We start from the raw sequence: 23,533 nt of genomic DNA, 5'->3' as shown, positions 1-23,533 counted from the left end.
TCCTGCCTCACGGGGACCCCAGCCAAGATTAAATAGTTGTTCGAGGTCCTGTTTGCGGCCTGTCCATCTCCCCGTCTGCCCGTGGGTACAGACGTGCCCAAGGAGTGTGGCCAAGTAGAGGCCGTGAGAGCAGACCCCTTACTGCACTGGGGTGCCCTCGGTGCCCTGCTCACCCTGGAACCAGCACCTACCCCCCCGACCCCGCCGCCCTGACGGGGGCAGCCCCTCGCTCCCAGCATGGCAAGCAGGCGTGCAGACCCCAGCGGCCTTCGAGCACCTAGAGCTGGAGCAGGGGTTTCCTGAGCCCCGGAGGAGACCCTCCCCCAGCCAGCAGGAGGGACCCAGCGGGCCCTGACGTGGGGAGAGGGCCCCACGGCCAGGCGGGTCCCACCCCCCCTCAGGACCCTCCTGGCGCATCAGTCCTAAGAGCAACAGATCAGAAGACCAACCCAGTGTCCTCGGGGACTAGGAAGTCAGCTGTGGTGTGCCCGCCCCGCGGACGAGAACGCGGGACTTGGAAGGCAGGTGGGAGACGCATGGGACGGCGGGGCTGCTGGGGCACGGTCAGAGTCAACTCTCTGCCTCTGCCGCACCAAATCCCTGGATGTCCGGGACGGGAGCTGCTGACGGTTCTTGTCAAGGTGGGGGATAGACATGGGGTGTCCGTGTGGTGTCCCCCACTTCCCTACAGAGGCTGCTGGTCAAAAGACCCTTGAGGGTCACTCAGGCCAACCTCTCCCTTGACAGGTGGGGAAACTGAGGCTGGGAAGAACGGACTCCCAAGCGTCCGTATGTGGCAGGCATGCACTCTGGAACATCCCCGATCCCACCAGCTCTCGACGGCCCCGCCCCGCCCCCATCCGGACCCCGGACCGGGGGCAGCAGGCTGTCCGGCCGCCCGAGGGGCTGTGAGGATGTCCCCCAACTAGGCCAAGCCAGGGCGAAGAGGGAGCCCGGGGTACAGGCAGCCAGCACCCAAGGGGCAGCCAGCCTTGGGGGATAGACCCCCATCTCTGCCTGCTTGCCCCCACCGCCCCCTCCCCCACAACCGTCTTCCCAGCGGCCGGTGATGCCAGCGACGTCACTGCCAATAACCTAGATTTTAACCAAGAAATCACACCCCCACCCCCCCTGCCCCACTTATGGTCTCACTGAGGAGAAAACCCAGACTGCAGCGCCCCGGGCCGACTGGAGGCAGGCCTGGACCCATGCCCGGCCCACCTCTGCCCACCGTCCCTTTCTGTTTCCCAGCTTCCCAGCACCCCATTCTCCTGCCAACAGCCCCCAGGGAGATGGGGGCAAGGGGCTCTGATGGCCGCCGGACTCCCTCCTGTCACCCAAGTCACGGGAGACCCCCGTAGGCACACTGCCCTGGGCCAGGCCTGTGCCCCTGGCATCTTGCCTGAGAGCTAGGGGTGGGGGTGGGGGTGGGGGGGCTGGTGAGACGGCCGGGTCAGAGTCGAGGCAGTGGGGCGGCCCGCCCCCCCAATCCCTACCCTGGCCGTTCCAGGGCCACTGTCCCATTGGCTCCTTGGAAAAGCCCAAGGACACAGGTAGGCCACTGCCGTCCAGGTGGAGACAGGGCTCCAGGCTCACCAGGCCGGAAGGGCAGGTGTACTCAGACGGGCCGTCTCAGAGTACCTGCACCCAGAGATGCCAAGGCCTCGTCTTATTTCTTCCTACCCCAAACCTGCCAAGGCCAATGGCCATGTTGGATGGAGACGTTTGGAGGCTGGGCCATCTCCTCCGTGGGGTACCACTGTGGGCCACCAGCGCGCAGCCCCCGCCCCGGGACCCTTGGCAGATTCCAGCTCCCTGTGGCTGGCTCTGGGGCTCCACACGGCCCTCACACGGCCCCCTGGGTGGCTGTCGGCCGTGGGCAGAGGGCACCGCACACCGGGCAGGTTCCCGGAGATTCCCCTAAGGCCTGGGCCCAGCGGCCCTCTGAAGGGCCGAGCCGAGCTTGCAGGTTTCCAGGTCAAGGTGGTCTTTGCACTAGCGTCCTGTGGGATTCATGCAAACGTAACAACATGCACTTAAATAAAGTAATGACTTCTAGGGAACAACCATCCACCCATGGCCCCTGTAGGGGGCAGGGGGGTGCCCAGGGCGGTGCTTCCCTGCTCTCCACGGTGCTAAGAGGAACCCGGCTTGGCCAGACTGTCCAGTCCTCGGCTGCCCCGGGGGAGCGGCCGTCCCAAGGGCCCTAGCTGGTCGGGACCGCCCCCCCCCCCCCCACCCCAGCACTGATCAACAAGTCCCTGCCTGGAGGTGGAGAGGGAGGCTGGTGGGGGGAGCAGCGTTTGCCCCATCAGGGACCAGGACGTGGGGGAAGAGAGGGGAGGAAAGAGCCACGACGCGGTCCCTCGGGGCCCCAGTTCTACATCGCCACTTCGCGCTGGTACCACGGGCCCTGCATGCAAATTAGCAGGCAGCGAGCCCAGGCACACGGCCAGTTTTCGGGGAACACGGAAGGCAGGTAGACACCCGATCCGGGGCCCCAAATACCAGACCCTCCGCCCAACAAACCCCAAACAGTCTCCAGGGATGTGATACGGTCTGTCACGCCATGCCGAGTTAGGGCACCTCAGACGCACGGGTCCCCAGCGGGGAAGCACCCCACGAGTAACTTGGGGGGACATATCTCAGTTCAACAAGCACTTTCTGGCCTGGCCCTTGGTGGCGGACCCAGGGAGGTGGTGGCAAATGAGATGCGTTACAGGGGAGTCTCTGGCCTCACTGAGAGTCACGGGGCAGGTGAAACCACACGGGGGGGGGGGGGGGGGGGGGCCGGCTGAGGTCAAAGGTAATGCAGACGGGCCTGCTGGGGCCTCCAACAGCGTCTGGCACTTTGCTGACGGGGCCCCTCGGGCCTCGAGCAGGCGGCGCGCACAGCACTCTGTGAGCCCTCAGCCGGGTCCCTGGTCCGCTGAGGCCCTCGGTCTCCTCGTCTGACGAGCGGGAGACCAAGCCCCATCCCACGTGCTGGACGGCAGCTTCCAGTGGGTGGTCTCTCGGCTTTCCCGCGGCTCCCATCTCACGTGGCATCAGCTGTCAAGGCCTCAGCTGAGGCCATGAGAGGCTGACCTGGGTCGTGCCCTGCAGCCCATCCAGCCCGGCCCGGCGCGGCGGTCTCCCCGAGGGGTCACAGCCAGGCTGTGAAGGGCCACGGGGCAGGGGGCGGGCTCGCCTCTGCACCCGCACGGGCCCCGGCGGCCCCCCGCGCGGCGTGTTACCTGCGTAGCTGCCGGTGGCCTTGATGTACATCTGGCCGTACTGCTCCTCCGCCATCGTGTCATAGGCCTCGTCGTCTTCCTCGTCCTCCTCGTTGTGGTAGGAGGTGGGGCTGTCGGTGGTGGGCAGGCTGCTGGCCCCCGGACTGGTCCGCTCCCCCTGGGAGTAGGGCACCTGCTGGATGCTGGGGATGAGGGTGGCCAGGCTGGGCACCCCGTAGTAGGAGACCCGGGGCAGCTTGAGGGGGGCCGCGCCCGCCGCCACCGCGGCGCCATCCCGGGGCCCCGCCTCCAGCGGGCGCTTGGGGGCCAGGCCCGGGCCGGCAGCCGGCGGCAGCTCTGTGGCTTCGTGCTTCACGCGGGTCAGCAGCGGGATGGGCACGGAGGGGGACACGACGTAGGGGGGGGCCGCGGGGGCGGCCGGCTGCAGCTGGTTGCAGGGGCTCTGGGGCTCGGAGCTGGCGTCCTCGATCATGGCGGTCTGCGAGTCGCAGTGGGGCGAGCTCACCTTGAACATGAGGTCCGTGCCGCGCTCCACGATGTGTTGGATCTGCAGGAAGCCGGCCGTGTACATGACCACGAGCTGCTCGCTGGCCGCCATGGTCAGCCTGCCCGTGTAGCAGAAGGACAGAATCTGCTGGAAGCAGGCGGGAGGCACAGTGCCCGGCAGCTCGAAGGCGCTCTTACTGTTGCCGCTGAACAGGTCGCGGAAGTACAGGCTGCTGGCGGCCAGGACGGCCCGGTGGGCCTTGAAAGCCTGGCCCTTGACCACGATGGACACATCGCAGTAGAGGCCCAGCAGGCGCTGCTCGTTGAGGCAGCCGAGCACCGTGCTCCCGAAGTTGGGGATCTCGATGTGCAGCAGCTGAGACATGGCGGGCAGGCGCTAGAGGGCTCGCCTCACACTCAGCACGGGAGCGCCCGAGCGGGGCACATCTGCGGGGGAGAGAGGGCGCGGGGACACGCGGGTCAGGCTCCCCGGACGGCCAGGGCCCGCCGGCCAAGGGTGCGGAAAGGCGCTCGGCCGCTGCGCCCTCCTCCGCCGCGGTCCCCGCCCCGGCCCCCCTCCAGCAGAGCCACCCAGGGGAGGTCCTGGGGCCCGAGCTCCTCACGGCAGGACCCTGGCTGGGCCTGCAGCCAGCGCTGCACGGGACTCAGAGCCGCACAGCCGTGTTCCAACCGGGGGTGGGGGGGGGGGGGTAAGGGGGGGGGGGGGGGCCCCCCCCCCCACACACACACCCCCGCACCTTGCGTGGCTCCCAGAGCCCACCCCCAGGAGAGCGCCTGAGCCCTCGGGGCCCGGGACGCCCCGTCTCAGCAGAAGCCAGGAATGCAAACAGAGGCCTGCACTCAGGGGAGGACGGGGTGGATGGAGGACAGAACACGGAGCAGGGCACTGCCACCCGCGGCGGCTGGGAGGGGTGAGGGCGGCAGGCTGCGTCTGCAAACTCTTCTCCCCAAGAAAAAGTTAGCAGCAAAGGAGCCCCTCACAGCCCTGCCCCTCGGAGGGGCTGGAGCCCAGAGCGAGGGGGGTCTCGCAGGGGGTCTCTCGGAGGCTCTTGGTTTCTGGTTTGTTTTTCCTCTTTTCCCTCAGAGCAGCCACACGGAGGGCCCACAAGGGGGGAGTCCCACCCCACTGGCTGAGATGCTGGCCCCTCGTCCCCCTGCAGAGGCGGGCAAGGGGTGGGAGTGGGGGCGCCCAGGGGAGTGAGCTGAAGCCAGAAGTCAGTGGCTGGCCACCCCCGCCCCTCCCCCGGGCCGGCTCCCCAGGTCGCCAGCGCCCGTCAGGGACCCGGCTGGACCAGCGGTCGGGAGTCTGTCGCAACCCCACCTGCCTGCCCTCCCGGTCCCCCAGCTCCCCGTGCCGGCCAATCCCCGCTGGCTCGGCCCCAGCCCAGGTGACTAAAGGGGTCGGGGGGGGGGGAGTCGGGAGGAGTAGGGGGGGAGGGACCGGCAAGGGCTTGGGATGCCACTGCCTCCTCGGGCGCCCCAGGGGCCGGGGCCGGGGCTCCAGCGAGGTTGATCTGACGCCCGATTCAGAGAAGATTCGGAGAAGCCGGGCACGGACGGGTGGAGAAGGCGCCGGCCCAACTCTGCACAGCGGCGCCCGCACAAAGGGCCGCTCTGTCCCGAGGGAGGAAAGTGCAGGCGGCCGCAGAGGCGCCGGGCGGCCGGAGGAGGGAGGGCGGAGGGAGGGCCGAGCGCCCGGACCCCGGCGACAGGAGTTGGGCAGATGGGTGGCCGCGGGGGGAGGGCCCGCAGTGCCCCCGCTGCGGAGAAGTTGCCGGTCGGGCCGTGGCACCGGCCCGCGGGGGAGACCTACCTTTGGCGGCTGCCGCCGGTGGCCCGGCAGTGCCCGCTCCGCCTGGCAGGGGCAGGCTCGCCAGCTGCTCCGGGAATGCAGCAAACAGAGCGGGAGCCCTTGGGGTGGGGAGGGCGCGAGGAGCCGGGAGAGGAGGAGGAGGAGGAGGAGGAGGAGGAGGAGGAGGAGGAGGAGCAGGGCAGAGAGTCTCGGCGCTGGGCTCGGCGGCCGCAGCTCAGCTGTACCCAGCCCGGCTCTCCGGGGCAGCGCACAGCATCTAAATGAAGAGGCCGGATGCAGACGGACATTCAGGCAGCTCTCGGGAATGAATAGCGGCCTTTGACTTGGGAGCCCAAGTAAATGCCAGCTCCAGCCCCGGCTTTAAAAACAGTGGAGTGTTGGTGCCAGAGGAATGCACGGCTCCGGGTGTTGGTACAAGACAGACTTTGATGACTCACCACAATGCAAACAAAGATGGCAGAAATACTGTACTGTACGCGGAGAAACGCTCCGTGGTGCCGCGGCAACCGAGCGCCGAGATTTATGGTGCGGCTCTGCATGTGAATTACCCAGTAAACTGCCGTCCTGCCATCCAGCACAGCCCGAGTGTCAAAGCATTTAAAGTATTCCAAACAGTCTGCAGGGCTGGCACAGCCACCAACTCTGCCAGGGAGGGAGGGTGGGGGCCAAGGGGGGGGGGGGGAGGGCAGGGGGGCAAGGAGGAGGGGGGGCGACGGGGTGGCACAGGCAGGGCAGAGGGTGAAGGTGGGGAGCCCGGGAGGAAAGAGGGGCAGGTGATGAGAACAGGAGGCAGGAAGGAAAGCACAGGTGGGAGAAGAGGCCCAGAGACAGGGAAGGGGGGGCGAGGACGAGGCCCAGCCCCCCCCCCCAGTGCCCCCACAGGGCTCCTCAGTGGCCCCTGCTCACCTCCCTACTTCTCCCTGGGGTCCGGAAGCAGCAGGGCCCGCTTGTGCAGCCCTACACCCCATCCCACTCACCCAGGAAAGTCACCCTGTCCCTCAAGCCCCCACGCGGGTCTTTTCAAGAACAACAACTCTGTGAGTGCAGCTGGGCCAGGCCAAGGGGGGCCCCTCCCAGCAGCCGGGCAGCAAAGCCACCACCTGCAAGGGTGCCCGTGTGAAGGAGGCTGGGCTCCTCCCCTGGGCCTCCCTTGGGAGGGGAGGCTGTGCTGTGCACAGGGCCCGTCCTGTTCCAGGCCCACACCCCCGCCTGTGCCGAACCACTGGCCCGCCCTGCCTCGGTCTCCCCTCTCGCCCCCAACCGCGGCCCTGGGAAGAACACACACAGCCTGCAAAAAGGAAGACGGTCGAGACGGGTGACGGCGCGGCTGCCACCACCGAGAACCTAACCCTGGGCCCTGGCGGCCGGAGCGGGAGGGGCCGGGGCACAGGCAGCGGCCCTCCCACCGCCCCCTCCACGGCAGCGGCGCGTCCGGAGGGAGAGAAAGGGCCATCTGGCGCGTCCGCGCTCGCATGCGGCGGGCTCAGCTTCCCACAGCAGATAAAACGCTGCGGGAGGAACGGCACAGGAAGAAATACAGGTGTGGGGAGGCCTCCCAGCAGCAGTGGCTGCCGGGCTCCTCCGTGGGACGCATGGCGACTCGGTGTGGCGGCCACGTGAGCGCTGAGCTTGGAGCGTCGGCAGAAATGGTCCCCACTCGCTGCTCCGATGGGGGACTTGGCCCTCGTCCCCCTGGCGATGGAGCCAGTCCGGACCCTGGGCCCTCGCTCTCCTCTACCTGGAGGGTGTCGAAGCAGCAAGTCCAGGGGAGGGCGGGGGTGCGCGGGGGGCCCGGTCAACAGCAGACAGGCCTCAGGGCAAGGGTCTCGTGCTCCGCACAGCCTGGCCCCGCTGCCCTGGGGAAGCTGCCCGGGGGTCCACGCGGACGCCTGTGTCCGCACAACCCCGGGGGGCGGTGGGACAGCCTCGCCGGCATCCAGACCCAGAAGGACAGACCCAGGGTCGCCCCCGCCAGGAGCCATGTCAGGCCTCCCGACTGGACTGTGCTGTCCTGGCAGCCTCCTTGTCTTGGGGCCTAGGAGGAGCCCACTGGCCCCAAGATGAGGGGGCTGGGGGCACAACCCCCCACGTGCCACCCGGCCACAAAAGAAAGCAGACCGGGGCACAGGCAGAGCCGACATGGGGAAACAGAGGGCCCCCCAGAGGCCAAAGCATGGCGGAACCCGTGATGGGGGGCAGGGCAGGGCCACTCCTGGCCTGGGTGCTGGCCTTGGGCCCCAGGGCCCAGCATACACGGCCTCCACCGGTTCTGCGGGAGCAATCCCCCCGCCCCCACCGCTGGCTGTGCTGTGTCCCGGCCCTGCCTGGAACAGACCTGTTGTCACCTCCTCCTCAGAGAAGCCTGCCAAGGGTGTCTCTTGACCTGAGCAAGGGGGGGGGGGGGGGGGGGGGGGGGAGCGGGGAGGGGGTCTGCCCACTGCCTGGTGGACATTTAGCCCAATGCTGGGCACGCCAGGGAGGGCCACGAGAGTGGGGCTGTGCTGGCCAGCAATACACCACAGAGGAGAGGGGCCCTCCAAATGGCCCCTTCACAGACCCACAGCACCCACTGCCAGGAGTCTCCTGGAGAGCAAGATGGGGTCCCCTGAGCCAGATGAGGGCTCTAGGGCCGTGAGAGGGGTGAGTCAGCCTGGCCAGCAAAGGTACACTGTGCATCGGTGCCCAGAGGGCCCCAGTGGCCTGGGGCTGGGCCAGCCAGTGGCCAGGTCCCAAACTGAGGGCAGGGACACCAAGAGGCCCTCGGAGCCTGTCCCTCCAAGCATCAGGTCCTGGCTGGTCAGCAGGGCTGCAATCCTGGGTCCTACCGACCCAGGCAATGCCCTCCCCCCGCCTCCCACAAGCCCGGCCCTGCTGCTCTCCTATCCGTGTCCTGTGGCCTCAAGCAAATGGCACCACCTCTGGGACGCTCATCTGTCCCCTGGGGGTCAGGTTTACGCTTTGACGGTCACTACAGGGTCGAGGCGGACGGCGAACGTGGCATGCCCTATGCCCCAGTAACCTGCGTCACGATGCCGTTACCTGCGGTGACTGGGACAGGAGGCGGTGGTCCAGGTGGGGGCCTCCGTCAGCCCCCAGCCCATCCCCGCCCACACCTGCGCCCCAGGGCTGGGGGCCAGACTGCTGGCCCGGAGAGGGGACCATTCCTCCTCTGGAAGGTGATGAGGCCATCGGGTCCCGGGGGACGTGTGTCCTCAGGCTACCTGCACAGGCCAGGCTGCCGTCCCACGGCCCAGCCCAGGACAGCCCTGCAAGAGCTGGTTTTAGATTGCTTTCTTAGAAGCCTTGGCCGGGACAAGAACAAAGCTGAACTTTAGGAGAAAAGAACCAGATAAAGGCTTGGTTTACGTGCCTAGACCCGTCAAAGCAGGGCAGGTCAAGGGCCGACCCTGTGCGGTGGCCAGAGAGGAGGGGCCGGGACCCGAGTGGGCCGAGGGCAGCGGGCACCAGCCCCACCAAGACCGCCTTTCCCCTTCCACGCCTCGGTTTCCCCCGCCACAGCGAGACTCGCCATGCCCGCTGGCCTATTACTGAAGGTTCTGAAGAGCCAGAAGGAACGGCAGAAATTTCTAACTGTGCTCACTCTGGCCATCCTCAAAGCCACTGCACCACGGAACCCCGCCCCCTCCTAACGACCTTCAGGACGGAACCCACTTTGGGAAATCCCGAAGCCAGAGTCCAGCTGTGCCAGCCTCGGGGGCCCCCACCCCATTCAGACTCCACGACCTCCCCCCAGAATGAGAAAACGTGGGTAGCGAGGGGGGGGGGGGGTGTCTCTTCACCGCAGACCCTCCTTCGGGGAGAGCCAGGATCTAGGACCCAGGGTCACGGGTGGTCACCCAGAGCTCCTCCAGGCCCCCCACGGGCAGCGCGGCCAGCAGGTGCACAGGGAAGGAGCCCAACGATAAGGGGGTGAGGGTACTGGCCCCAGGAGCCACAAACAGGTGCCCACACAGGCACCGAGGGACTGGCCGCAGGGTGTGCGCCCCAGGGCCTGGGCAGGATGCGGACGGGGCACAGGTTCTCGGCTGCAGCCAGGCCAAGGCCAGCCACGCAGGGCTCTAGGTGCACCTGGGGAGGCAGGGGCTCCAACATGTACTGGGAACACGCCGAGGACTTCTCTTGGGGGCCCAGAGGACCAGAGAAGGATGGGCATTCCAAGCAGGGGTGCCTCCTCCCCAGGACCCCACGCAGATACGGCTGCAAGGTCTGGGGGGTCCTTGTCAGAAGCCACCCCCCCCGCCCCCCAGATCCCGAGGAGCTTCCTGAGGTGGGACAATGCAGCGTCTACCTTCTGTAGGGTCACCACCAGCCCAGGAAGGAGAGGCGAGATAAATGATAAATGAAATTAAATAAGATCATTGGGCAGGATTTAATTCTTCCAGTCTAATAAGAGGTCTGGGCCTCGGCAAACGCACAGCTATCAAATACGCCCGTGGCAGGGAGGCAGGGAGGCAGGTGCCCCAGGAAACAAAGGAGCCCCTTCTGCCTCCCTGCTTCCCCTGCCCCGAGCGAGCACCAGGCCCGTCCCCGGGGCAGCCCCTCGGCCTGGCCGCCAAGCCCTGCCGTCCGGGGAGAAGCCAGCTCAGCAACGGGGACGCCTCCTGAAAGTCAAGGTGCTCCGAGTTTGGCGGGGGCGGGGCAGGCTGCAGCCCCAGGACAGTGCCTCACCGGGAGGCAGGCAAGTTAGCCCGTGAGTCAGCGCGCACACGTGAGCGCGGGGGCACCAGGGCCGCGCCTGCTGTGTGCGTCCAGGCTGTTAAGGGAGGGCGGGGAGGGAGCTTTCCAGTTACAGCGCAGGCTCCGGTTACCGGCCTGCGGGAGCGGAGGCTCACTTACACCCCACGCCCGGTCAGTGCTCTGGCTGTGCCGAGCACCTCTGGCCTCGCCGGGGAGGGCGACCCTTCAAGGGTCGAGGTGTCGGTTGCCGGCACAGCACGGCCGCCAGCTGGGCGTGCCAGGTCCCCAGGGGCTGGGTGAGGCACCCGCCAGTTGGGGCCTCGGGGCCTCGCTGCTAATGGAAGGGCCAGTCACCCCTCGAGGACCGGGGCTCGCACAGGGGAAGGGGCACGCACTTCCCGCCCTGGCTCACCGTGCCCCCCCCCCACCCCCACCGGCACCCGGCAGCCTCCACCCCCCCGACCGCAGCCTGGGCCGGCATCGGGCACCACAGCTGGCTTCAACTGGCTTCAACTTCACAACAAGCGTTTGCCTGGAAGCTTTTCTTTCCTTCCCCCAAACAGAAAAAGGCAGCCTGCCAGAATCTGCAAATTCAAACATGTGCTTATCAGTCCTTCCCCCTCGCCGCCCCAAGGAGGGTGCCACACACCCGGGGCTGGTCCTCAGAGAGGCTCAACGCACACAGGGACCCACGGCACCAGGCAGGCCACCAACGGCCATCGGAGCCGCTGCTGCTGCAGGGCCACGGAGCTGGGCACGGACTGGGCAGACACCCGGCCAGACGGGGCAGCGGGTCCCGCATCTCAGCACGTATCCCACGGCACGGGCTCCGACAAGGGTCCGGTCTGGTGGTCCGTGTGGCCGAGCCGGGCCCACGTCCGAGGGGCTCCTCGACACCCCAGCCCCCCCACCCTTCACTCTCAAATACTCTGACTTTACTGTGGGTATGGGGCTGGGGGGGTGGGGGTGCCAAACAGACACGGCACGAACGGCCACACGGCCACACGGCATGAAGGAGCAGGGACTGGCCCGCCGCCCCGCCAGGAGCCCGTGGACCCAGCAGGTCCGCTCTCGAGCCACAAAACGGTTCCAGAAGGCTCCCAAAGAATGAAGCAGTGTTCTGAACAGAGCCGACAATCTCCCTCACCCGTATTTGTAATTTAAATAACGTAAGCTTGAAGAGTGTCTCCCTCGGGCATAGTTTAAGAACTTAAAAAGCCAGCTCCACTCGCTGGCAGACGGGCCTCCTCCCCCTTATCGGCTGGCGGGAGGTCCCCCCTTGCACCCCCGGCTGGAGGGCGGGGCTCGGGGGCACCGGGGGCTGCCCAGACCGAGCGGGCCGGGCCCCGTGGAGCCGGATCCCCTCCTCAGCCCGCTGGGCACCCTCCCCTTCCCACAGGCCTGTGGGGGTCCCGGAGCACCTGGGGGACGGGCGGGGGTCCCGGCGCTGGGGGGGCGCTGCCCTGGGCCGGTCACCGGCTCCTCATCCACAGCGGCTGTGCCACACACCCCCGTCCTTAACATTCATAGCCTTTCTCATCTGCATATCGTGCCATAAATAGTCGAGGTAAGACACAAAGCTCCCCTGCATTTCTAATTATGCTTAAAAACCTAATGTAAATCAGACAGACACAGAAATACTCAATCAGCTCCCGGAGGGGGGGTCCAATTACACGGAGACGGGGCCACGACGTAGCAGCCCCCGCCTCGGAGCTCCGGGCAAGGCGGCGGCTGGTGGCGGTGGCCCCCCTGGCCCGGAGACCCTGGCCAACCTCGCTCTTGCTGGCCCTGAAGCCAGAGCCAGTGTGGGGCGGGGTGGATGCCTGAGGAGCCTCAGCAACACCTCCTCCCCCCCCCCCCCCCCCCCCCCCCCCCCGGGCCAGCCAGCCAGCCTCACCTTCTCCCTAAGGGCTCCCAACTCCCGGCCTCCTTCCCACTGCCCACCTCAGCAGGTGCCGCTCCCCCTGGCCGTGAGGGTCGACCCCACGGGCGGAGCATCTCTACTTCCCTGTCTCACGTTCAACCCCCTGGATACTCTGGCTCGGGCCCTCCCGCGGGCTCGGCTCACACAGTAGTGCGGGAACAGACGGATGTCCCCCACCCCCACTCTGGAATGGAGTTGGGGACGGGGCGCCGAGCCACCGAGGGGCCAAGAGGACAGGTCAGCGGGTCCTCTTGAGTCCCGAGGGTGTTCCAGCCCCGCACAAGCAGGACAGAGGGGGCTCCGGCACCACGCTCTGGGGCCAGTCCCCCTGTCTGCAGGGACACGGGGCATCGGGACCTGCGAACAGAAGGGTCTGGGGGACGGAGGCCACGCCAGCCACTTAGAGCCCAATACAGTACCAGCCCTCACAGACGGGCACCACGGGGGCCTCCGGGGCTCCAGCAGGTGGCATGGACCCAGGTCTCGGGACGCCTGGGGGCTGCCACCTGGTGAGCCCGGGGGTGCACATGCCGACAGCCAAGAGCCCACCCGCTGCCCTGCACCAGAGCCCCACAGCATCTGCCCATCTCCTTCCCCTCAGAGAGTCCCCAAATGCCCCTGGCCCTGCCTTCCCGGGCAGCCCCAAACACAAGCCCCACTTCCTGTCCAGGAGTCAGGGCACCTGGGCTGGCCCGGCCCCGCCCTTCCCAGGGGGGGGGCGGTGGCAGTGGGACTGCCTCAGGGGACATGCAGGAGGCTGGGCCCAAGTGACACGGGGGTTGCCCCACTCTGCCTTTAGACAAGGAGACACAGAGATGCCTGCTGCCCGCATCTGCCTGGCATCACGCCCAGACCTATTTTTAAGCCCATTTACTAGAAATCCCACAAATTAAAGGAAATACGGATAATGCAGTAAGGATCCTGGGGGCCGAATAAAAGCTACACATAATTGTCCTCGTGCTCCAATGTGAGAATCTTAACCACAAACCCAGATCTCCCCAAGCCCTTGTGCAAGGCGGAGGCATCCTGCCGCGCGAAGGTGGGGGGAGCGGGAGGGGGCAGGTCCGTGCTTGGCCCGCGATCAGAGGCACAGGCCGCGGCATACAGCCGGGGCCATAAAAGGTAATTACTGATATGAAAAATAAAGATCGTAAATACGAACGCCCGACTTTACAGCCTGGGGGTGAGGATTACTGCCAGGGCGGTGGGTTCCAGAGGCGGCTCCCCTGTGCCACAGGTGGGGGCACCGGGCTGGCCCCCGCCCCGCTTTCTCACGTGGCTCCCGTGGCAAGTGGGGGGATAGGGGCCGCAGAGCCCCAGACCTTGTGGAATCTGTGGGGCACGGACAGGACCAGCCAGCGCGGCCGGGAATGGCGGGGTGCAGTGCTCACACCGGGAGGGTGGGACCCCCCCCCCCCCCCCGGACGGGCTGGCCCCCCACACCTCAGGGGTGGGGGTTGAGACAGAGGACAAAGCCACATGCCGGTCAGAGACGCAGCTGGTGGGCACCACATTCTCTGAGGACCCTCAGTGCCCTGGGGCACATGCTCACCACCCTTGGGAGCCCAGGGCCCCAGCCCTCCCAGGCTCATTCCCACCTGCCAGGTAGCGGCTATGCAGGCATCCAGCTGGCGGCGCCTTCACCAGAACCCCCTGCGCTGCCTGCTCGCCCCAAGCCCTCCCAGACCCACACGCCTCCTGGGAGCCTGTGGGTGGGGGGTCTGCACAGGTGGCAGGGAGCAGAGGAGGTGGAGAGAGAGGGGTGTGTGTGTGTGTGTGTGTGTGTGTGTGTGTGTGTGTGTAGTGTCCCCAGATCTCCTGGCCCGGGATCACACTATTCATCTTGGACTGTCTCAGAGTAGGGACAAGGCCCAGTGGTACCACTACCTTCTAGGCTGAAGGAGACCCTTCCCCCAGGGGCTGGGGGAGGGGGGCAGTGGCAGGCCCTCCCCAGGCCTGGCCCCCAGTTGCCCTGGAATCCCACGGAGGTCAGGGAGCCCGCGGCCACCAGCTCACGTCCTGCCAGATGCCAGGTGGCCTCCTACGGCCTGGCCGGGGCACAGTGGGGTGAGGTCAGGGCTCCCGCTGCCCCAGGCACACGGGACTGAACCCCAGGCTGCCAGTAGCCACTCGGACAGACAGCAGGCCCCGAACCTGGCACCTGTCCCACGAAGATGCTTCCCCCGGCCCCGCAGAACACCAGGCTCCCCAAGTCCCGCCGCAGGGCCTGCCCTTCTCACTGGGGGGACCTGGCCACTGGGGGTCAGCTGGGAATCAATCGAGCCTGCGGGAGAAGCTGGAGGTAGAGGGAAGACGGCAGAGGAAGGAGCCAAGAGAGGTAGGTCAGGGAGCGGTGGGCGGATGGGCCATGCTGGTCACCCCCAGCCAGATGCCCCAAAAGCACCAGCTCAGAGAAGGGCCGAGAGGCTGATGGCAGGCGGGCAGGCTGGGAGGGAAGCAAGCTCGGGAGATACATAATCGTGAACCCCAGGTGGACGGGACGCCGTTCAGAGAATTATCAAACACCTGGAAATGACCATCACAGGGAGGCAGGGCCGCCGGGCCGCCGCAAGGTCGTCCCAGGACGACCACCGTCCGGGAGGACGCCCTCCGACCCCCTTTCTACCCAGGCTCTGCCAAGTTACACGTAAACGTGCTCGTTTTCGTCCAGGAAAGATGCAAACTTTCTCTCCACTGGAAAAGACAGCCCCAGAGGTGCGGGGTTTTGCTCTGCAGGACACGAGCCAGCCGCGGGTCTGGCCTGGCAGGTCCGGGAGACCACCCGTTCCCCTTCGGGCCTCGGTGTGCGCGGCTCCTTGGGCGCCCTCACAGCCACCTTCCAACCCGCCATCTCCTCCTCCGTGAGCTCAGCACATCTGCAACCACGCTCACCTTGCATGTGTACGCGGGTCTGGGGCATAACTGAAAACACTATGCGCCGACGGACATCCCGCGGGCTGGCCCGCAAGCCTCCCGTCGAGTGAGCCCGGGGGGCAGCAGACCCCGGCCTCCGCTGACCGTCTTCTTCTGTTTGACGGTTTAGTCCCCCCGCCCCAAGACTATTCCGTCCCCGGCAGGTGGCCTAATCCGTCAGCCCACCCGTATCCCGGGTAACGTGTGGTCCGGGCCATGTCCCTTCTCCGTGGCAAGGACCGGGAAGGAGCAGTCGCCGGGGCCCCGGCTGGTCTCCACCACCCTGACTGGGGCACCACCGGAGCCGGGAGCCAGCGAGCGGGCCGACGGCCGGCTTTCCAGTGTGACCACGGGGAGACTCTGAGGGGCAGGTGAGGGGTCTCGCCTGTGCCGTCAGTCGTGTTTGTTCATCAGTCAAGGGAAGAGCTCACATCCGCTGCAAAGGAAATCCTCTCTCTCATCAGACGAGGCAAGGTGAGCCGCTCTCCATGTTCACTTCTGACCCCTGGCCGGTGGCGCAGGCTGTGTCCAGACCTTTCTCACGTTGGAATTTCTGAAGGGGTTTGTGACTCAGAGTCTCTCGGAGAGCGGTGTCCTCGTGCACTCATACGTAATAAGTAACTTTACAAACCTAATACTCTTGGAATTCCCAGAATATAAAGAGAAGGAAATTCTAATATCGTAAATGAGCTAGCATTTTAAGGAGGGAGCCCTTTGCAGAGAAAACAACCAGCTCAAAAAGTATTTCCGAGCAAAACTCCAAATGTCCACAATCTTGAACAAATGAGAGTGCTCCGATAACTTGGGTTAAAAAAAAAAAATTAAAAACAACCTGGTGTCTTTTCTTTAATTTATAAATCCAGCATGGATTTTATGATCAGGATCTGGATGTGTTTTCTCATGCGGAAAGTAGTTAATCGGAATTTCCCAAACTCTTTACACCGTTTGACCAATCAGAGAAGCTACTGATACACGCACATGTGTTCCCGACTAGGAAAAAATAGAAAATCTATGGTCGACTCTACTGAATAACTCAAACTGATGCCAAAACTTGTATCAAAATTGTGTTGAATTTCTACTTCCGGGAATATGGAACACGGGAGTGATTCTTTAAAAATCTCTCTTTGTTGGGGCGCCTGGGTGGCTCTGCCGGTTAAGCGTCCAACTCTTGATTTCAGCTCGGGTCATGATCTCATGGTTCGTGAGATCGAGCCCCGAGTTGGGCTCTGCGCCGATGATGGGGCGTCTGCTTGGGATTCTCTCTCCGCCCCTCCCCTGCTCATGCACGCGCACGCTCTCTCTCAAAATAAATAAATAAACATTAAAAAATAAAGATAAAAAAACAGAATCTCTGTCAAGATAATTCCAGCATCTGTCATCCAAAAACACGTAACACATAAACAACACATAAAAGCACTCAGTGAACCAGGAAAGGGGGAAATTTCCTCAACCTGAAAAAGTGCACACGTGAAAAACCCACAAGTAACATCCTACTCAGCAGCAGAAAACTGGCTGCTTTCCTCCTAAGGTCAGGAGAAAGGCAAGGAAGTCAACACAGCACAAGGGGCCCTCACGGAGCCCAGTGGGCAAGAAAATGAAATAAAGCAAAAGAGGTTAGAAAGGAAAAAAATGAAACTATCCCTATTGTAGGTGACATGATCTCGTACACAGAAAACTCTGAGCAGTCGGCCAAAAAACTATGAAAACCAATAAACAAGTTCAGCAAGTCTGCAGGCTATATGATCAGTAGACAAAACTCCAACACAGTTCTGTACGCTACAAATAATCTGAAAATGAAATTAGCAACTAATTTCGTTTCTAACGACATCAAAAAGCACAAAATACTTAAATAAATAAATTCAACAGAAGTAGTGTAAAAACTTACACTTTGAAAGCTGTAAAACTGTGTTGAAAGAAACTACAGATGTAAATAAATGGGAAGATACCTATGTGCACGGATTAGAAGATCTAACATCGCCAAGGCAGCAGATACTCCCCAAACTGACCCACAGATTCAGTGGGATCCTAATCAAAACCCCAGGTGACATCACCACAGAAATTGTCAAGCCAATCTTAAAATTCTTATGGAAACCCAAGGAATCCAGAATAACCAAAACAATGCTGACAAAGAACAAAGTTGGAGCACTCATACTTCCCACTTTGAATACTACAAAGCTCCAGTAATCAAAACAGTGTGGTGCTAACACGAGGATATATAGATCAGTGGAATGAAAGTGGGAGTCTAGAAACAAACAACAAGGGGGCCAAGACCATTCAACAGGAAAATAACAACCTTTTCAAACTATGGTGCTGGGACACCCGGACGTCCACATGTAAAGGAATGAAGTTGGACCCTCACCTCACACCACGTACAAGAATTAACTTAAAACACACCAAAGATTTGAATGTAGGAGATAAAACGATACGACTCTTAAAACACAGGGGAAGGGGCGCCTGGGTGGCTCAGTGGGTTGAGCGTCCGACTTCGGCTCAGGTCATGATCTCACGGTTCGTGGGTTCGAGCCCCGCGTGGGGCTCCACACTGATAGTGCAGAGCCTGCTTGGGATTCTCTCTCTGCCCCTTCCCTGCTCACTCTCTCAAAATAAATAAATAATCTTAAAAAAAATTAAGTAAGTAAATAAGTAAACGTGCTGGTGTAGATGTGATGGGAATATAAGTGAGGGCAGCCAGTGTGGACGACGGTCTGGAAGTTCTTCAAAAGGTTCAATATGGAGTTGCCATAACCCAGCAACTTCACTCCTAGGTACAGCCAACAGAAATGAAAACAAATATCCATGTAAAAACCAGTATATGAACGGCAGCATTATTCACAATAGCCAAAAAGTGGAAACAACCCAAAACATCCATCAACGGATGAATGGATAAATGAAATGTGGCAAAACCATACAATGGAATATTATCCATCCATAAAAAGGAATGAAGTACTGACAGATGCTATCACATGGATGAACCCTGAAAAAATCATGCTAAGAAAAAAAAAAGTCACAAAAGACCATGTTACACGATTCCATTTATGTGAAACGTCCAGAACAGGCAATTTATTTATTTTTATTATTTTTTTAAATGGTTATTTTTGAGAGAGAAAGAGAGAGCACAAGTGAGGGAGGGGCAGAGAGAGAGGGAGACACAGAATGGGAAGCAGGCTCCAGGCTCCGAGCTGTCAGCACAGAGCCCGATGCGGGGCTCGAACTCATGAACCACGAGATCGTGACCAGAGCCGAAGTTGGATGCTCAACTGACTGAGCCACCCAGGTGCCCCCAAAACAAGCAATTTATAAAGACATAAAACAGATGAGTGGTTACCTTGGGCTGGAGGTGGTGGGGGGATCAGGGAGGAAGAGAGGGAATCAGAGTGACAGCCAAAGGGCATAGAATTTCTTTCTGCGAAATTCTTTCAGAATTTTCTTTCTGAAAATGTCCTAAAATTGACTGTGATGATGGGTGCACAACTCCAAGTAGACTAAAGACCACTGGATTGTGTGCCTGCAAGTGACCCGTATGGTGTGTGAACTATATCTCAATAAACCTTTCTTTCAAAGAGAAAAAAATTACAGATCCGCCAAAATGAAATTTTAAATGACAAGAGACCCACAGGAAGGTGTTGGGGGGGAGTACAGAGAAAGAAAAAAAAAGACAAACAGAATCGAAAAATAAAATGGCAGACTGAAGCCCTGGCATACCAAATGTAAATGGCCTAAATATACCAATTAAAAGACAGAGATTGGCAGAGTAGATGAAAACACAGGACCCAATTATAAGTGGTCCATAAGAAATCCACTTTCAAACATAATGATACAGATAATTTCAAAAAAACAGGAAAAGGTAAATCATGCAAACATAATCAAAAGAAAACAGGGGCTGCTATATTAATATCAAGTAAAGTAGATTTCGGAGCAAAGGAAATTATCAGAGACAAAGAAAGACATTTCACAAGGACCAAAGAGTCAACCCACCCAGAAGGCACAGAAGTACTCAAAGTATCTGTACCAGAAACAGAACAGCTAAATGTATGAAGCACAAATGGACAGAACTTAAAAGAGACAAATCCACCATCGCATCCGGGGACTTGGACAACCGTCTGTCGACAGAGCAAAAGTACAGAGAGAGTCAAAGTCAACTAACAGGATCTGATCAGCACTCGCAGAGCTGTCCATCCGACAGCAGCAGAATACACACTCTTTTCAAGTGTCCGTGGAACCCACAGCAAGACAAGCAATATCCTGGAAATAAACGTCAAGAAATTTGAAAGAACTGAAATCATTCAGGGTGTGTTTTTCCACCACTATGAAATCAAGTTAGACATCAATAATCTAAAGTAACAAGGAAATCTCCAAACACTTGGAAATATTAGCAACACCCCTCTAAGTCACCCACGTGTCAGAAGAAGTCTTCAGGAAATCAAGTGAATGAAAAGGAAAATACAACATATCCAAACCTGTGGGACACTACTTAAGAGCGGAGAGGAAAATTTATAGCTTATACTAAATACTTGTAGTAGGAAAAATTTCAAATCAATAACCTTAAGCTCTCATCTCAAGAACGTAGAAAAAGAAGCAAAACAAACTGAAAAGAAATAACGAGGAGGGCAGAAATCAATCAAATTGAAAATATAAAAAAAAAATAGAGAAAAAAAATCAATGAAACAGAATTGGTTCTTTAAAAAAATTTTTTTTTACATTTATTTGTATTACATACATTTACGTTTATTTACATAAACGAACCGCGAGATCATGACCTGAGCCGGTCGTAAGCTTAACCAACTGAGCCACCCAGGCGCCCCAAGAATTGGTTCTTTTAAAAGATCAATGAAAGTGACAAACTTCTATCATGACTGACAAGAAAAAGAGAGAGAAGACAAATTAATCACCAGTATCAGAAACGAAGCAAGGGATATCACTACAGACCCTGCAGATGAAAAAGAATAATACGGACAACTTTCTGCACATAAGCCTGACAACATAAATTAAATAACCAATTCCTAAGGGAAAAAACCTACCACAATCCACCTAATATGAAACAGGGCATTTGAATAGCCTTCTAACTATTCAGGAAATGGAATTTGTAACTTTAAAAATTCTCAAAAGAGAAATCTCCAAGCCCAGATGGTTTCCCTGGAGAATTCTACCAAACATGGAAAGGCGGATTGACACCACTTGTACACAATCTTTTCCAGGAAACAGAAGAGGAAGGAACACTTCCCAATTCACTCACGAAGCTAGTATTACCCTGATATGAAAACCAAAGGTGGCACAAAAAAGAAAACTGCACACCGATGTTCCTTGTAATACAGATGCAAGATCCTGAACAAGATATGAATGGAATTCAACAACATATAAATAAAATCAGGGGCGCCTGGGTGGCTCGGTCGGTGAAGTGTCCAACTTCAGCTCAGGTCATGATCTCATAGTCCGTGAGTTCGAGCCCCGCATTGGGCTCTGTGCTGACAGCTCAGAGCCTGGAGCCTGCTTCCCATTCTGTGTCTCCCTCTCTCTCTGCCCCTCCCCTGCTCATGCTCTGTCTCCGTCTCAAAAATAAATTAAAATGTTAAAAAATAATAATAAAATAAAATCATACGCCACGACCGAGTGGGATTTATTCCAGGGAGGCAAGTCAGATTCAACATTTTAAAATCAATCAATGTAGGGGCGCCTGGGTGGCTCAGTCGGTTGAGCGTCCGACTTCGGCTCCAGTCATGATCTCACAGTCTGTGAGTTCGAGCCCCACGTCGGGCTCTGTGCTGACAGCTCAGAGCCTGGAGCCTGCTTTGGATTCTGTGTCTCCCTCTCTCTCTGTTCCTCCCCTGCTTGCGATCTGTCTGACTCTGTCTCAAAAATAAAAACATTAAAAAAAATTTAAAAAAAAAATAATAAAATCAATCAATGTAACCCACTATCACCAGACTAATGAAGAAAAATCACATGAACGTACCATTCAATGCAGAAGTATTTGACGATAGTCAACATCCACCCACGATAAAAACTCTCAGAGAACTTCCTCAACTTGATCAAAAAGCATCTACAAAAATCTTACAGCTGATGCTTTCTCCTTAAGATGGGGAATATGGCAAGGACATCCTCCTCACCATTGTTACTCAACACAGTGCAATAAGGCAAGAAAATGCATACAGATTAGAGAGGAAGAAATAAAAAAAGCTGTCCCTATTTGCTGATGACAGGATTGTCTACATAGAAAATCCCAGGGAATCCACCAAAAAAAACCTTCTAGAACAAGTGAGTCTATCAAGGTCACAGGATACAAGATAAACAACTGTGTTTCTATATACAATCAATTACCAAGATGATACTATGATCATTCAGAAAAATCTATATGTAAGGGGTGCCTGGCTGGCTCAGTTGGTAGAGCGTGAAATGGATCTCAAAGTTGTGAGTTCCAGATCCACACTGGGGGTAGAGTTTACTAAACAAAACAAACCAAACAGACAAACAAACAAACAAACAAACAAACAACAGTCGCGTCTGGGTGGCTCAGTAGGTTAAGTGTCTGACTTCGGCTCAGGTCATGATCTCATGACTTGTTGGTTCGAGCCCCGCGTCAGGCTCTGTGCTGACAGCTCACAGCCTGGTGCCTACTTTGGATTCTGTGTCTTCCTCTCTCTCTGCCCCTCCCCTGCTTGCACTCTGTCTCTTTCTCTCTCTCAAAAATAAACATTAAAAAAAACCCACACAGGTAGGGGCTCCAGTACGGCTCAGTCTGTTAAGCATCCAACTCTTGGTTTCCGCTCAGGTCATGATATCATGGTTCATGAAATTGAGCCCTGCATTGGGCTCTATGCACTGATAGCATGAAGCCTGCTTGGGATTCTCTCTGTCTCCCCCTCTCTGCCACTCCCCTGCTCATTCTCTCCCTCTCCCTCTCTCTCAAAAATAAATAAACTTTAAAAAAACTACACAAAAACATAAACAAAAACAAAAGATGCACAGGACTTGTATGCTGAAAACTACAAAATGCTGATGAAAGAAATCTACATCTAAATAAATGGAGAGACATACCATGTTCATGGATGGAAAGATGACACAAGAAAGATTCTCCCCAAAGAATTCTCCCCAAATTTATACAATTAACACAATCCTACCAAAATTCCAGCATATTTTTTTATAGATATAGACAAGATTGACCAAAAATGTATTATCAAAAGGCAAGGAACTAAAATAGGTGAGAGAATTTTTAAGAGGAATTCAGTGGAAGAAACCAACCCGCCTGATAGAAAGACTTTCCAGACAGCTATAGTGACTAAGACAGCATGACTGACAGATCAATAACAGAATAGAGAACCCTGAAAAAGACCCACAGTTATGTCCAAGTAACTTTTTATAAAGATGCAAAAGCAATTCAGTAAAGGACAGTCAGCCTTTTCAGCAAACAGTGCTTGAGCCAGTGCATATCCAGAGGCAAACAAAATGAACCTCGACCTCACACTGTGTACAAACTTAATCCAAAAGAGATTGAGAACCTACATGTGTGACGTAAAACTAGAAAAAAGGACAGGAGAATTAACTTCAGAATCTAGGGCTAGACACAGCATTCTTCCCTAAGCAAAAACTCATAAACTTGACTTTATCAAAATTTTAAACTTTTGCTCGTCAAAAGACCCTGTTAGGAAGATGGAAAGACCGGCTGGGAGAAAATACTTGCAAAGCACATGGACGACCAAGGGTTAGTATACAGGCTACATAAAGAAGCCCCACATGTCAACAGTAAAACACAGTCCAATTAGAAAATCAGCAAAAGGAGCGCTTGGGGGTGCTCAGTCGGTTAAGGATCCAACTCTCGGTTTCGGCTCAGGTCGTGCTCTCCCGGTTCGTGAGTTCGAGCCCCGTGACGAGCTTGGTGTTCACAGTGCAGAGCCTGCTTGGGATTCTCTCTCTCCCCTCCACTGCTCGCTCTCGTTCTCTCTCAAAATTAATACGATTTAAAACAAATCAGCAAAAGACACGGAGACGTTTCACCAAAGAGGACATATAGGTGGCAAACAGGCACACGAAAGATGTTCCCCGCCATCAGCCATCAGGAAACACAAATTAACGCCACTACGAGATGGGCCACAAACTTATTAGAACGGCTACAGCCCCAACAGCAGCAACACCAAATGCCGGTGACGGAGGGGGACGATGGATCACTTACAGAAGAGACCAGGGTGGTGGCTGTCAGAGGCTACAGGGTGGGGGTGGGAGGAGCCCCGGGGGGCCTGTGGAGGGTGCACTGGGTCTCTCGGTAGTGCTACCTGGTCCAGTAACAGCTGTACTGAGATACCACAAAATCCACCCGTTCCCGTTTATGAGCAAATAACCTTCCCTACAGGGACGCACCACTTTGTTTTTCCGTTCATTCTGTACGATCCACAACTGCTCGTGAACCTAGGATTATCTCCAAATACAAAGTTAAAACCAAAACCCAAAAAG

General features: G+C 58.5%; 1 protein-coding gene across 3 annotated transcripts in view; it reads right to left on the bottom strand.

Moving 5' to 3' along the window:
* Nucleotides 1-23,533, bottom strand: part of NACC2 (NACC family member 2) — a 67,006-nt gene that overhangs the window by 24,828 nt on the left and 18,645 nt on the right. The window contains exons 2-3 of one of the 3 annotated variants that reach the window (XM_049631655.1): nt 3,742-4,169; nt 3,237-3,393 (exon numbers count right to left, since the gene is read on the bottom strand). In XM_049631655.1, coding sequence (XP_049487612.1) covers nt 3,237-3,393; nt 3,742-4,107 — 523 coding nt within the window. In that variant the 5' untranslated portion in view covers nt 4,108-4,169. Of the gene's footprint in view, nt 1-3,236; nt 4,426-23,533 lie in introns of those variants that run through there. The other 2 variants (XM_049631640.1, XM_049631646.1) reach the window with 2 other exon arrangements.

The sequence above is a fragment of the Panthera uncia genome, chromosome D4 (assembly GCF_023721935.1).
Source record: "Panthera uncia isolate 11264 chromosome D4, Puncia_PCG_1.0, whole genome shotgun sequence".
In the NCBI taxonomy this organism is placed as follows: Eukaryota; Metazoa; Chordata; class Mammalia; order Carnivora; family Felidae; genus Panthera; species Panthera uncia.
Note: the sequence above shows the minus strand (reverse complement) of the source record. Positions and strands in the feature narration are given on the sequence as shown.